Below are 16,768 nucleotides of genomic sequence, written 5' to 3' on the forward strand. Positions count from 1 at the left end.
ACAAATTGTCTATATTGAACATCTGACTCAACCTTAGGCTTAAATATTGTTAATGCTTCATGTAATTTTTGATGTATTTTAAAATGTTTCCATTTTGGGCATTTCTATTTGATTTGTATTTATTGTATCTTTAACGTAAATCATACTTTAGAATATGTAAACACAATATTTTTGTGCCTTCTTAAATGAATATGACGCCATCAGTTTTATGAATGAAAATGTTTTTGTCGGATAGTTGGTATTTTTTGGGTGTGATCAGGGTTGGAATGAGATTTGAATTATTCAAATATTGATGATTTGTTTGCTCAGTTTGCTTATTTTATACTAAATAGACAAATTGAGGTTATGAGTATGCTCAAATCAGAGTTGCAAAACAGGTGTCTGTGACAGGCAAAAACCGTACAAATTCTTGATAATTTTTATGGTTTTGAAGGAAAAACCATATAAATTATCAGTAATTAGTACGGTTATTGCCTGTCACAGGCACCTGTTTTGCAACGCTTGCTCAAATATTGGTTGAGTTCACTCATGGACACACTCATTGAGGTGAGTTTATTCATTGTCTGTTGAAGAATAGTTTAGAACCAATCTTTGATATGACTAAATTAAGGTTGAGACAGAAGTTTGGTGATCTGTATTTTCTAAGCAATATTCTAACAAAGGTCAGATATACAAAAGTTTTAATATAGCTAGGTGTAAACACCTCAAAAAGCAGAAGTCGGCTAACTGATCCAAAATATGACATCAGTTTGGTAAGACTCTGGCACAAGTCCGACGTGACTCTGAAATAGTGCCGAATTTAAACAGAATACGACAAGTCAGAGTCACGCCGGCCTGGGGTTTTTTTTTGATCGAAAAGTTTATATGACTAACTCAATAGTCTTGTGCATACCTAGTAGGGTTTTTAATCCCAGAATCCCGAATGTTTTTTCCCGTCATTTCTTACGATTTTTCAATACCATAATCCATTTCAATTTAAATTCCGAAATTTTGGACCAGTATTGAAATCCTTAATACCAAGTATACAAAAGAGAAGTCACCTAGCCTTCGGAGCTTATGTTTCGGCAGTATTTTTGAATAGAGTTCAAAGAAGATTCAAATGTTGTATGCAAAAGTTGACAAAATTCAATTTGATTCCAAATGAAATTCCAATCGGCTTCGAGATTAGTTTCTGAATTTTGAAATTTTCTAAAAATTGTCTAAATCATGGGTAGTGATTACCTTAAATTATACCGAACGACTCCTTGGTATAAGAAAGTCATCTTAATCTTGTAACACAACAGCCCCCAACCCTGTCCAATTCTATCATACCCAATAAGCTTCACACAAAACGACAAAATGAAATAATCTTAAAGTGTAAATATTATATAAAAAAGTAATTTATGATGTTAATTAAATTATTATGAAATATATATATTATGATTGATGAGGTGATTGTAAAGCGTAAGAAATCAAAGAGAGAATATATATAATAATAAATTTTGAGCATATTTGTCAAGTAAGACGAATAGAAAAAAACGAAGTGAAAAGAATAAAAGAGAAATGAAATAAGTGCTGTTGAAATTGAAAGCATTTTCACTAGCTTAAAACGCATTTAGTAGCGCATTTTCTATTGGAATAACTGGTTTAAATGTTAAGAAAAAAGCAATTAGTCTTCATTTATAATATTCATGTCTATTTAAAGAAATTATATGATGAAAGCTGAATGTGCTTTAAAATAATATTAATTAATTTAAATTTGAATGCATTATTATTTTTGTAAATGTGAGTCAACAGACAATCAAGGTTAATACAAGGCCAGAGAGTTTAATTTTTTAAGAGATATTTATTTTAATAATTCGTTAATTTCACTTTCATCTGACATTGTGGCTTAACAAGATAATTTTTTATGGGTCAATTTCACCAAATATTTGTGGTTTTTTTGGACTTTGAACTTTTCATCTTTTGATGATGGCTGGAATTATCATGAAATTTGTTTGTTCAATTTTTGGTGCGTAAAATCATGAATTTTTCATAAAATTTGAGAAAATTCTTAGTTTTGTTGATTATGGTCGTTATCCGTAGATCCGGTCTTAAACAAGAGTTAAATCTACCTGTGGAATGATTCTAGGTCATTTTTACTTTGTGTTCCTTCCGAGAACTCTTTTTAGTAGCTTGTGTCAGATTTCATTTTTTAAGGTAAAGATGAACCGAAATCAGCTGTCATGTAGTCCATCAGAGAACCCTTGCTACTGGAAATTAGGTGTATCTATTGAATATGAAGAATAAGAAGACATATGACGTAGTAATGGTCAAAAATAAAGCTTTAGGACGACTTGGCTGTAACCTGATGTCGGATTTCATTGATTCTGGCCTGGAGTCAGTATAAAGCTGGCCTGAAACCATTATCAAGCATACCTAAGGTTGGATGTTCTACCAAATCCACGTGTCGTTTGTCTTCCGGTCATATCTTAGAACAATCGTGGTCAATCTTTATTTTTTCTCGGTACACCTAGGTAATAAGCATCAACCAAAACCGTACAACCGCCATACGGTTCATGGCTCTTTCAAAAAAATTTGGCGACACACATGTTGCCCACCGCTGCCTTAGAAACAGCCATGCAATTAATTCCATAATACATAGTTCAATATCGACCAAACATCAAAAAAATCTTATTAAGCCACCAAATTTTCAATAAAACATTTCACATTCAATCCATATTGGTTCATATTAGTATCAAAATATTTTTGAATAACAAGTTATAGCTAGGCAAAAATAAAGCATAAAGAAAAACTCAGTTATATGAAAAATATTAAATTTTTCCTGAAACGCGATGTAGCTTTAGATTTTTAATATTGTTATTGTTACTTTGTTATAGAACTCGGTGATTTATCATGAGCATAAATATCCAACTCATAAAAATAAGAAGAAATTGTAATAAGAAGTGAGCAGGCGTCATTACTTGTAATGAAAGAAAAAAGTAAAATAATTTTTTAAGGGAAAATAAGAAGGCATTTGGGAATGTTCATAAATGACGTCTATAAAAAATAGGATTTTTATGTCTTGAATTCTTAATTGGTCTAAAAGACCAATTGTGTTTCAGGTGACTCATAAGTGGGGCGGCCATCTGCTGTATTTTTTCCGGAACGCTGGATCTTGTCAGGTAGCGAATAACACAGGTGACAAGTGATAAAGCTTGTCTGCTGAATTGTCCGCTCCTTGAATCTTGAATGGAAATTCCGATTCTAGTTGATCCGGCTTCATACAAAATCCTAATCGAATTTGAGTTTCTGACTTCCACCCCTTATGTATATTGCAAAATTAGACGTCACAAATGAATGATTCCCACAAAAAAAAAAAGTAAAATCAAATGAGAAATAATAACATTATTTTTGAGGTACCCCTAGTCGATAGAAATACACAAAAATTTCGCCTTCCATACAATATTTTTTATTTTGTGGCTAAAAAAGGGAGGCGATCATAAATTTAGCATTAAGTATTTATTATGTAATTTTACGTAGCGAAGACCGTGAAATTTCATTTTTCATTTATTTATTTATTTTTACTATTTATTATTTATTTATTTATTTATTTATTTTAATATTAAAAGTAGAATTTTTTTCCCTTTTTTTTCTTGATTGTTAATTATGATTTCCGAGCGGAAAATTAAGGGCGAGAAAAAAAGTTGTTGTAGACAGTACTTAATGTACACGAAAAAAAAAATGAAAGCATTTAATAAATTTTCATTATTGAAAGAGCAAATAAACATCGATTAATTAACGTAAAAGCAGCTTTTTTCATCACACAATATTGCATAAACATGTTCTGTTTATTCCTCCTTTTTTTCGAGCAGCTTTTTGGACAACATGTGAGGTTAAGTGTTCATTTTTGCCGGTCGGGTGAGTGAAATTTATGATGATGAGCTTATAATTCGCTTACAGATACTTGAAAGTGTGGTTAATGACTTTTGCTATCGTGAAGGTTAATTATGATTTGATATTTGAACATGGAGAGCTTTAATTAAATAATAAATTGCTAAAAACTTTTTGAAGTGAAGGAAAACACGTGGAAGTTTTAAGAAATTGTTTTATTGGCAATTGGAATACGATTTTTATGAAACAATTTAGTTACAAATTCTTTTGCCACGTTTTTTGAACAATCAGCATTCATTTCAGTACATAACAATGCCTAAATTAAGCATAATCTACAAAAAACTTCTCGAAGTGAGCAAAACACGTGGAAATTACTTAAAATAGTTTTATTGGCTATTTTAAAAGAATTTTTACAAAATAATTTACTGGATAATACTTCTGCCATGTTTTTTAAGCAATAAACATACATTTGAGTAAATATAAATGCTTAATTAAAGTTTAATCGACAAAAAAATTTCGAAGTGAGAAAAACACGTGGAAATGTCAAAAATTTGAATTATTTTTATATATTTACCAAAAAAGCGTGTTAATTTCCGAATTAACAATATACTTTGTCATTTTAATGCTTCCGAAAATAAAAATGTACATAAATTTTATCAGTCGTTCGAGTAAAAAAAAAAAAAACAATAATATTATGAATTTCATTACGATGCGGGACTATAAGTCAATCACAGCAGTTTATTTAGCATAATTCTTTTTTATTTCAGCGATGTAGTACATAAACATTCATCATGATGAACTACTATCCACTTAATGTGATACACTTGACCTCATACATATCACGAAAATCATAAATAAATCTCACCATGCTATATGTGAAAATGAGTGAGAGAAATGTTTGCAATTCGGATTTTATTCTGTGTAAATTATGAATGAAATAAAAAATAGCAAAGTGGTAAATATTTTCCCTGAATTAATCATCATTATTACTATCATCATCGTCATTATGAGTGCAAATTATGACCTAAATTAATTGAAATAAAACAGTACTGAATCGACTGACTTTTATTTTAATTTATGATTAAATATACTGACCCGTTATGTGGTTTTATCTTATGTGGCCTTAAATTGCACCAATTAAAAATACTTTTGAATTCTATACGAAATAATTGAAATGCATTTTTCATGAATGAATAGACTTTTGCTGTATATTTTGGGTGCTTGTTTTGAATAGAGTGAGTTTTTGAGGTTATGGTCACTTTGTCTGCACTAATTTTGTATTTTTCTTAGTTCTGGACATGAAATAAACATTTAATTTAAGTTATTATTATTTTTGCCATCTTTTTCTATCAAAATTAGCAAATTTATGCCATTAAACCTTCATAAATAAGCCAAAAACTACAAAAATCTTTTCGAAGTGAAGAAAAACACGAGGCAAATCTAAAAAGTTTCTGAATCAAATTCAGAAAAGCCATTAAAATCTAAAATTTCACATAAACTGAAATTAACTTAAAAATGCACTTAAACCACACAGTTAACAATCATTCCATAACAATTTCAACTTTTCACATTACCCTATGAATACAAAATAAGCACTTCTAGCCGTTATTTAAGCCATAAAACAAGCATAAATTTATTTCGGTTTTGGAAAGTCTTATACTATCAGTATTAATTAATTGAGTTGTCTGAGTCTATTTTTGTGTCTATGGGAAGCACATAGAAAAAAAAATTGTAGAAAACTTTTCGACCATTGACCCAAAAAAAGCACGCACAGTACACAGATTCCATTAAATCGAGTAAATTTACATTGTGTATAGGGGCCAATAAAGGCACAACTTCTAAAGATGAAATTTCATTTTAAATTGAGTGAAAAATTGTAATGATGATGACTGATGGGCACGATAGACTATTAAACTTTTTTTCGGGTATTGCTTTTTCATTGGGTTTGGGTTTGGCTTTTGGGAGAATAAGAAGTAATAAAGATTAGAAAGAGATTTACATGATGGTTCGGAGTTAATGAAACTAAGATTGGAGTGGTTTTGGAGTTTTTGATTCGATTTGGAATTTTTGAAAAAAGATTTTACAAATTCAAAATTTTGAAAGTCGTTGAAAAGTTTAAAATTTTGAAAATCGGTGAAAAGTTTAAAATTCTGAAAAGCGTTAAAAAATTCAAAATTTTGAAAATTGTTGAAAAATTCAAAATTTTGAAAATCGTTGAAAATTTTGAAAATCGTTGAAAATTTTAAAATTTTGAAAATCGGTGAAAAGTTTAAAATTCTGAAAAGCGTTAAAAAATTCAAAATTTTGAAAATTGTTGAAAAATCCAAAATTTTGAAAATCGTTGAGAAGTTCAAAATTCTAAAAATCGTTGAAAAATCCTAAATTTTGAAAATCGTTAAAAAATTCAAAATTTTGAAAATTCTTGAAAATTTTAAAATTTTGAAAATCGTTAAAAAATTCAAATTGTTGAAAATCGTTCATAGACTTATAATATTCCATCCCAGAATTATCTTCATTTACAAAAGTTAATCAATATTCATTTACATTTTTCAGAGAATTAAAACAGCATATAAACTGCTCTAAATTCACAGTCACTTGTAGCTATATATTTTCACCATTTCTCTGTTTCTGCTTTTTTACATTGTCTCGTTTATGCCGGCTTGTAAGTTAATTTACAGCTTAATAAGATTTAGTATCTTAAATTATCATGAATTATTTTCAGCATATGTCGACCCTTTTTAAATATTTTTGCAATCAACCTTTCAGCTTCGGATATAAATATTCTCAAATTTGCTGTGCAAGATACAGACTTCATTATCTAATTAGCCATTGAGCTTCTTTTTCCATCCCATATATCACCCGAACAATTTCATTTCTCATTTTTTTGTCTCGATTCTGTTTTCAAATTTAGTTTCACTTTCATCGGGTGCTAATTTTTATTGTTTGCAGCTTTTTGTGAGATTAACACAAGTGTAAATTGGTAACAAACTTTTTAAAATTAAAGAAAAAGCTTTTAAAGCTTTCAAACAAAGCTTTTGGTTTAAACGGTCAAAATATTTTAAAATCCAAGTATACATTTCTGTTCAGTCATCCTACGTTCATTTCAGTTCAGTTCAAATTGTGCAATTTTTATTTTATTTTTCAAATTTTTAAGGTTGCTTTGTTAATTGTACAGCTAAGTAATTAAATTTATCAAGGAAAAGTCTTTAAAATACATTAAAATGATGAATTAAAGGAAATTTTATTAAATTCTACAAAAACAAGTTGATTTTCCCCTGCAAAAAAGTAACAGTCAAAAATAATTCAAATCACAAAGGGGCCTCCAAGTGAATTTTTGTAAATAAAAATCAAAACAAAGAATTCTTGACACAAATTGAGTTTTCTTTTAATTTAGTCATTTAAATAACGTGAAATGAACAGCTCATGGATAGAAGAGACAACAGTGGATAGCCTGGAACTCTATGGTGATGAGGTAAGTCAACTTTACTTTAATTAACATGTGAATTTCAAAATAATTTCATTTTTTGCGCAATGATTCATTAATCAGGAAATCTTCAACCAATTTGACGTAATACTAACAAGAGTTCCAGCGTCACATATCAATGAACTTAATACAGTTGGTGTTATATTCATTTTCAAGAGACAAGACAGCTACTTTATTGAGTGGAAACCAAATGAAAATGTTGAAATTTCTGGTGCTGAAATAGCTGAAGAATCAACAGACGAATGGAGTATAATTAATCAGATAACATTCAAGCCAGCAGCAAATTCCATCAGTTTCTTATCACCCAAATTTAAGAATTTACGAATAGCGTTATCACAAATTAAACAATTCGTAGTTCATAATTCTGAATTACAGCTCATGAATCGTGATTCACAGCACATTGTGACTTATATGTTCAAAAGGTCAACACCAGCTTCTTTTCTACGAACATTAACACTTTATAGACTGCTGAAACAGAGCTTAAATGACAAGAATATTTATGCTGTTAAGGTAATTTTTGGGTTTCTGGATGTTTTATGTGGACTGGATCTTTAAAATTGCAATATTTTGTGATGAATTGTGCAATTGGATGGATTGGATTATCACTGACTGTGATAAAAACCAGCATATGATTCAAAAAGTTAAAAAATTTCAATTTTCATACAAACTGCGCAATTTCATATCCAGTGACATAAAACAGTCCATTTAATTCAATTAACACCAATTTATTAACCTTTGTGTCTACATTTTAGGACCCAGAATTCGAGAAACTTCAAAAATCATTCGCTGAGCTCAACATTGAAGAAATAAAGTCATCAAAAGGTCCAAATCGTCCATTTTTAGTTCACGGCTATGAATTTCTCTCATCAATCGGTAAAAATGTGTTAGGAACGACAGCTCGTTCAAGTCGCTTGCAAGATCGTCCAGGTGCTTTCAAATTTGAAATGGGAGCCGAAACAGTTAGTAACAGTAAAGACACATCACCAGAAAATGATAATCAAACTCATGAAGTAGACATGAGCGAGAAAGTCGAGGAAGTAAAGGACGATCGACTTCCAGCAAGAGAAATTCGTAAACGTGACAGTCCATTGACAATGAAGCAATGGATGGAGTTCCGTACAGAAGATGGACGAATTTCAGATCCAGAAAGGATTAAGGAAGTGATATTTCGTGGTGGAATTGAACCGTCATTAAGAGCTGATGTATGGAAGTATTTGCTCAATTATGACTTATGGGAACATACGACAGAGGAACGTGATGAACGACGACAGAACTTACATGATGAATATTATCGAATGAAGTCACAATGGTCGACATTATCAAAATTACAGGAACGAAATTTCTCGGGATATCGTGACAGAAAGTGCCAAATTGAAAAGGATGTTAAAAGAACGGACCGAAATATTGAATTTTATAATGGCGATGAGAATGAAAATGTCAATCGACTGCAAGAGATTCTATTAACATATGTGATGTATAATTTTGATGTCGGTTACGTCCAAGGAATGAGTGACTTGCTTAGTCCAATTTTATATCTTATTGACGATGAGGCTGCGTCATTTTGGTGCTTTGTTGGATTTATGGAACGTGTTTTTAGGAATTTTGATGAGGATCAGGCTGGCATGAAGATACAGTTGGGCAAAATGAGAACGTTGATGGAATTCGCAAATCCTAAACTGTTTAGATACTTTAAGACTCATGATTCTGATAATATGTGAGTATATTGTGGCTTAATTAATTAAATATTGGGGAATTTTGGATTAACGGTCATTTGACATTTGAATTTTGAACCTCAAAAAGCGGTTAATATTTTTGAATTTTCAAAATCCGTTAAATTTTGAACTCAAAATTCGTTGATTTTTTTTTATGAATTTTGAACTTCCGTTTAATGTTGAATCTCAAAAAGCCGTTAAAATTTTTGAAATTTGAAAATTCGCTAAGTTTTGAATTTCATTGATCGTTTAATGTTGAATCTCAAAAAGCCGTTAAAATTTTTGAATTTTGAAAATTCGCTAAATTTTGAATTTCAAAAAGCCGCTTAATATTGAATTTCAACAAGCCGTTGCTTTTTTATTTTTGAACTTTGAACTTCCGTTAAAATTCAAATTTCAAAAAGCCGTTAATTTTGTTCAATTTTAAAAACCTATAAATATTGAATTGCAAGAATCTTCCAATGCTAAACCTTTACATGTCTGTAATTACTCATTAATCTAACGCCTGAATCAACCACACCCCATCAATTATCACAACAAAATTATTTTAATTAACACATTTTTTTAATTATATACTTTTTTTTATTCTTATTCAGGTATTTCTGTTTCCGTTGGCTTTTAGTCTGGTATAAACGTGAATTTACACATGAAGATATTCTTGAATTATGGGAAGTATTATGGACAAATCAACCGTGCATTAATTTCCACTTGTTAATTGGAATTGCAATTTTGGACAACGAAATGACAACATTTATTGAAAATGAATATGGATTTACTGAAATTCTTAAGCACGTCAATGACCTCAGCGAGAGAATGAATTTAAAGCAAGTTCTTGAGTCAGCCGAGGCGATTTATCATCAAATTATCAATTCCAAAAGACTCCCAGATCGTGTACGAGTAATTCTTGGTATGGATGCAGTCAATGTCTATGGCGATGAGCCAGAGTCGGAAGATGAAGAGGATGTAAAAATTAGGAAGCAGATGGAATTAAAGGAAGAGGATGAAGATCAATTGAGATTTGAAAACTCGTGTGATGCTGGATTGGAGCAAAATTATTTTTAAGAATGACGCAAAATGCGTAAATGTTTAAGTCGTGATTGTCAATAATTCAGAAATTACTATTTTTATATATATCTGCAAGTATGACTTGCTTTATTTTATGTATTTATTAAATATTTGGGGGATTTGTGGGGTTGATGTGGAATTTTTATAATTAAACTTGAGGTGCTATACATGTCAGAATTGCTAATTTATATCAAATTTCCACACATAGTTTCGTAATTTGTGTCAATTTTCTAGTTAATTGGCTGAAATTCAGCACGATTTTTTTCTTTCTTTTTTCTACATCACATTTGTGTGCCTAGCAGAGTATAATTAGACTTAAGGGGATTTCTTTGGATGATTTTTTGAAATTTTTTACCGAAGAATCGATTTTTTGGAAAATATCTCCACTAAAGTACTTCATATTATTGCTTTAACAAGTTCATTAGACCAAAAACTATCATATTCCTTCTATTATGGATCTTTAAACTCTGTATTAATTAAGTTATTTCGATTCTTCAGTCAATAACTCGATGACAAAAATCGGAACTATCATTTTTTTTCATCCGAAGAATCGAAAAATAGATAAAATTAGATATACTACGGGAAAATGAGTGCTACTAAATGATAAAACATACAAAAATCTATCATTTTATGCTCTTAGTTCTTGCCATGATTCATTAATTAAGGAGATATTTCGATTCTTTGAGTAAAAAATCATGTCATCGAGTTATTTTTGAGCTTTTTTCTTCCTAATCCGTGACGAAAAATACCGAATGAAAATTTCAAAAAATTTAAATTTTCGTCTTAATTTAGCATTTAAATGTTAAATAACTAATAATTCAGCAAGAATTAATGCCAGAAGACTGTTTAAAGTCAATTTAAACTATCAAAACAAAAAATTAGGAAGGATTTTTGTGAAAACATTTTTTAGTACTAAAATTGAAATAACCTTGGATTATAAAAGCTCTTTTTCAAAAATTCAACTCATCCAAAGAATCACCCTTAATGACATGCCAATATTATTTTTTATTTGATATTTTTAGAATTAATTGAACTAAAATTTGAAACTGTAAAGTGTAACTTTGTATCAAAATTTTGTAGAGATTTTTGTATTTTCAATGAATTTTGTGGCTATTGACTTTAAATAGTTCAAAAGTTCGTTAAAGCTTTGATTCTCAAAAATTTAAATTTTATAAATTCGTTATATTTTTGAACTTTAGGAATTCAAATTTCAAAAGCTCGTTTATATTTTGAACTATAAGTTCGTTAAAATTATGAACTGTAAAATTTCAGAAATTCAAATTTCAAAAGCTCGTTATGACTTTGAACTTCAGTAATTCAAATTTGAAAACTTCGCTAGAATTTTGAACTTCAGGCATTCAAATTTCAAAAGTTCGTTGTGACTTTGAACTTCAAAAGTTCTGTAAAAATTCACATTCCAAAAGCTCGTTAAAGCTTTGAACTTCAGAAATTTAAATTTGAAAACTTCGTTAGAATATTGAACTTCAGACATTCAAATTTCAAGTTCATTTTTATTTTGAACTTCAAAAGTTCGGTAAAATTCAAATTCTAAACGCTCGTTAGAGCTTTGAACTTCAAAAATTCGAATTTCAAAAGCTCGTCAAAAATTTGAATTATAGAAACTCGTTAAGATTTTCAAGTTCCAAATATAAATTTCAAAAATTCGTTATAAATTTGAACTTTCAAAATTCAAATTCCAAAAGTTCGTTAAATTTTCAAAATTCATCTACGATCAATCTCAATAGAATTTTCACTTTAAATCCACAGAAACCTCAATTGGCCCTCAAAAAAAAAAAAAAAAAAAAAAAAAAATCACAAAAAAATCAATTCTATTGTCTCTATATTCTGATAAACATTATTTGTTATATAATTATTATTATTATCTTTATTATAATTTCTATGGTCTATGGACAGTAAAAAATGATTCTTCTAATTTGTTAGTAATTTAATTGATAGTTAAAGTAACGAGATTGAGATTGAGATAAAAAAGCACCGAAAAGCAATTAATATCAGAGTGTTTAATGACGTGTAATTATGATCAATCACAGGCAACACAAACATACACACACAAAAAAAAATGAAGGTTTTATGAGAAACATTAAGGAATGTTCTTTACAATTATAAACGACAGGAAATATGAACATAATAAAGATGTATCTATTTTTTTGTAGCTTAAATGTCCATTTTTTACAACTTTCATTTTTTTTATGTTTTCTTATGTTGCAGATATGATTACGTAAATTTACTTGAGCCGCGAGAAATGATCATCCAATTGCAATTTTTTTTTTAATTTTAAATTAAGCCATTAACATTTTATGAGCAACAATAATGATGACTGAGTTGAAGGATTGGTACTGTTGGGGTTTTGGCGCATTTCAAGGTTTGTTCTTCAGACTTACTGAATTACTTACTTGACTGACAGTACAGATCAATTGTGATCCATGATTATTCATTGATGATGCCTTAAACTAGCTCTATTGCTGACTACTGCTTGTCAATTCGCAATTTCAAGTGCAATACTGTCTAAATCGACAATTCTTCAGTAAACGGTGAACTTCTAAACCACCACAAAAGTGAATCAAAATCAGCCTTGACGGTGCCATCAGGGCCATCTTACGTCTTACAATTAAAACGGCGATGTAGCGGTGTCCTGATGAATACAATCTGTTGATCGGATTTATAAAGAAATTTTAAAAGCAACCCAAATAGCACAAGTCGGTTAATCGATTCAAATTCCGACACCAAGTCAGAGGCACTGATTTAAATCGAATCCTGCACCAAGTTAGGTTCACACCGTCCTGAGTCCGGGTTTTTGATCAATTATCTGACTTGTGCTGTTCGGGATGACAATTGATTTGACATCATCTATTACGATTGATCTATACGACCAGCTAAGTAAGTAAGAAAGTGTTGTGCTGTTCGGGATCTACCTTAATGACCATCAATTCAAAACAACAACATAAGAATCAAAAATAGATACACGAATCTTTGCAAAAATCATTAATTCTACCAAATTCAGCCTCTAGTCCGGAATATAAGAACTAATTATCAAAATAGCTTAGCTGTTCTAAAAATAACATTTTTTGAGGTCTATGTCTTCAACTACACGCGATCCATGTCTCGCAAGTAATTTTACTTCAATTTCCTCGTTTTCTCTGTAATTTTGCCTCAAATAGACTAGATAATAAGAAAGTTAGCACCAATTTCTCCATAGTTGACCTCTCATTTTTGAGGAATTTTTATTTCTTGCAGCACGTGCTGATCGGAAAGAGAAATGCTGGGGAAACAATTTTGGCAATTAGAACGATCCAAAATGATTCCGAATGTCTGCATTTGTCGATAAACTTTCAGCTAAAAATGACTGGAACAGCAAAACATAAATTACAATTTAAAGCAGCAGCGCTATGTCACAATAGTAATGTGCACTAAAAAATGCTTATAGACTTGCGATTTTTTTTTATTTTCATTTCCATTTTAAATAAAAAAAAGTGAAAAGATTTTTCTTGGAGGGGTTTCTGGTTTTAAAAATAACAGCTTAATGAAATTTGAAACAAATTTTAAAATAACGGCTTATCAAAGTTTGGAAATTAACGTTTCTAAAAAATTTGAAAATTAACTTCAAAAATTTTTGAAAAATAACGGTAAAGTAAATTTTGAAAAATACAAGCTTTTTAAAATTTGGAAATTAACGGTTCAAAAAATTTGAAAAATTACGGCTCATTAAAATTTGAAAAATAGTCCTTAAAAATTAAAAATTAACGATGTTTGAAAATTTGAAAATTAACAGTTTAAAAAAGTTTGAAAAATAACGGTTCTAAAAAATTCAAAAAATAACGGTTTTGTGAAAATTTTAAATTTAGCAGTTCAAAAAGAATTAAAAAAATAACGGTTCTAGAAAATTTGAAAGTTAACGGTTCATTAACTTGTAAAATAACGGTTTATTAAAATTTAAAAAATAACGGTTCAAATTAATTCGAAAAATATGAAAATTTAAAAATTAACGATTCAAAAAGATTTAAAAAATAACGGTAAAAAAAAATTTGAAAACTAACGTTCAAAAACATTTGAAAATTAACGGTTCAAAAATAACGGGTAAATAAAATTCAAAATGAAATCAGCCACAATTTTTCAAAATCGAATCATTATTCAATCCAAAGACCCCCCCGATTCCAATATTTCATGTTATTTATCTCATAATGTGAATGCACATGCAATTCATTTAATAGACAATCACGGGCGCAAGCTCTCACATGCTAGTTGTTTTGTTAAGTGTCTAAATAGATTTCATTCCATTCAGTCAAGTGAATGTTATTCTTATTATTAATTATACGGATCTTGGTTCACGCAAATTTATAGCACTATGGAAATTATTGTCTGTTTACTTTTTCGTGACATTTAAATACAGTCTGACTGAGTCATTATGAATTATTTGAGATAAGCTGGACTTGCATTTGTCTTGTGAGTTTTAATGATGCACAATATGAAGGACATATCGGTAGAAAAATATGCCTGCAAGTCAAAAATTCCAGAATATTTTTATATCGTTTTCAGCACTTTTAGCTGTTTTATGAAGGTTATGTGCTGCTGTTCTTACTTTGACTGTTTGGATGGCACTGATTTTTGTATTTTAATCACATTGTCGTGCTTCATGCACACATATTTGAAGGTTAAATATACCCATCAGGCACATCAAAATTAACGGTCTCCATAAGTCCGAAAATCCTTCTGTCCATGAGTCTGGGGCACATTATGCTAATATAATGATTGATTCATAATTAGAGTACTCAGAGTAGTTAGAAATATAAGTCAGCTGTTAATCCAAGCTTCGTGAAGAGCGACTTGATTCTTCTTCCTTTTACTTGGATGAGTCATATGCTGAGCTGACCAAATGCAGGTATTGCCGGTAGTCTCTTCGTTTGACACAACGCCTTATTCTACAAGATATTGTCGATGAATGATGCATGCTTAATTACTTACTTACTTCGTTGGACTTCCAGATCAATTTTGATCCAATACCCACAGGAGTCACCTGAAGCTGGCTCTATCGTTGGCTTCCACTTGTCAATTTCTGATACCAAGATGCATGCTTAATCTCCAGCGATTGAGCCATTTTTAAGCACCATCTAATGAAACCATGGGTCACAATTCATCTGTTCTGTTAATGAAGAAAGTAAGTTATTAAGTATGCCGAGACTGGCTGTACAAAAGGTTATGGTTGGGTTTGATTCTATCCTTCAAAACAGTCTGTCTTATTGGAATGTTAGTAGCTGAAATTGAGTTCGATGTCGACTCGGTCTTTGTTGTTGTTGGCACCAAGTTGGTACCACTTAGTAACTCCAGACCTGAAACCAGTTTTCAGTTTTTCGGATTTGGGACAGAGTCAAGTCGACTGGATTTCTACCATTTCTGAGTAGGCTACTCATAATGCCTATATCTCCATCATCTCAATCAAGAGCGTCTCATTTGCTCCAAAACCTCATTCAACTCCTGATCATTCGATCCTCCTGTCACTTGATCTTAAAAAATGACACATCATGTCATCACCCTTAATATTATTCCGATCACGAAATTCACATCCATAATCAAATGCGCTCATGCATCTCATTATCTCAAAAATTCCATCCAAAAACACAAAACTTCAACTTCATTCCGTTGTGTGTTGAATGTTTATACAGCATAAGTAGGTAGCTCCCCTCGTAGCCTCATCATTATTTCTGTTCTTTATTCCTGTTCCTCATCCAATGATTAATTTGAGTGTGTTTTTTGGCATCTTTGGGCATCTTTTAGTGTGATTCTAAATAGTTTTCAGGAAATCGAGAGTATGTATGCATAAAGGTATGGTCTTGGAATCAATTGATATATGCTGTTGGATCTTATTATCGTCTCATGATGGCATGAACAGAAATGGAATTAAAATCCAAAAAAAATAATTGCACAAAATATGATGAAATATAAGAATTTTTGTGGGGAAGCAATTGACACAATCAGTAAATGATGTCATCAGATGAGTAAAGCAGGCACGATATCTTATGGATATGATGATGCTGAATCAACATCACTCAAGATTGAGCCTGAAGCTCTTTTGTAATTATTTTTTTTTATTTTTTTCATTCTGTATTCGTATTTCACTATATAATTATTGAGGAGAAAATTACCTATACCGAGAAATGAGTGGCTGCCTTTTTTTTCGGTTACCCAAAAACAGCAAACGAATATCTCTTTTTCGCTCACAATTATGAGCCATATTATACATACATGTATGTAATCCCCCTTTTTTTATATTTTTTGACTGAAATTAGTTATTCTTCAGGCCCGATATCGGGTAATATTCAATTCTCTCGTTTTTTTTTTTTTGGTTCTCCTGCTGTTGCTGTTGAATGGTCCACAAAATTTACAGTGTTGTAAATATAGATGGGCTAGACTAGGTCAGCTTTAGGGGTTATCTGGGGGGAGGGCATGGATCACAGTTGATCAGTTCATCTATTACGTTCGCTATTCTCGTTCCTTATTCTGTTCCGTTCACTAATTAAGCTACAGAATAACAAACTTTTTCCAAAAATGAACAATGGAATTCCCTTGAACGTAATAAGTCCCTAAGAAAGACTAGGTCTGAAGGAAATTGAAACTAGGGGTGGCTCCTTATTATGTAACGGTC

The 16,768-nt window shown here is 30.5% G+C and overlaps 1 protein-coding gene across 1 annotated transcript; it reads left to right on the forward strand.

The window, feature by feature from the left end:
- The first annotated feature begins 7,167 nt into the window (after nt 1-7,167).
- On the forward strand, nt 7,168-12,290 carry Tbc1d15-17 (TBC1 domain family member 15/17). The gene is made up of 4 exons (XM_070650966.1): nt 7,168-7,324; nt 7,400-7,846; nt 8,089-9,050; nt 9,645-12,290. The coding sequence occupies exons 1-4, from the start codon at nt 7,265-7,267 to the stop codon at nt 10,108-10,110; spliced, it is 1,935 nt and encodes a 644-aa protein (XP_070507067.1). The 5' UTR covers nt 7,168-7,264; the 3' UTR covers nt 10,111-12,290.
- The last annotated feature ends 4,478 nt before the right edge of the window (nt 12,291-16,768 follow it).

Source organism: Chironomus tepperi, unplaced genomic scaffold, assembly GCF_022539635.2.
Source record: "Chironomus tepperi strain 1889 unplaced genomic scaffold, CSIRO-AGI_Ctep_v1 contig_451, whole genome shotgun sequence".
NCBI classification, from domain to species: Eukaryota; Metazoa; Arthropoda; class Insecta; order Diptera; family Chironomidae; genus Chironomus; species Chironomus tepperi.

What these genes read in the sequence shown, in the direction of transcription:
- Tbc1d15-17 (XM_070650966.1), top strand. Translation starts at nt 7,265, where the DNA reads ATGAACAGCTCATGGATAGAAGAGACAACAGTGGATAGCCTGGAACTC. An exon ending in TGGAACTCTATGGTGATGAG is followed by an intron (nt 7,325 to 7,399) that starts GTAAGTCAACTT and finishes TTCATTAATCAG; the next exon opens with GAAATCTTCAACCAATTTGA. An exon ending in AGAATATTTATGCTGTTAAG is followed by an intron (nt 7,847 to 8,088) that starts GTAATTTTTGGG and finishes TCTACATTTTAG; the next exon opens with GACCCAGAATTCGAGAAACT.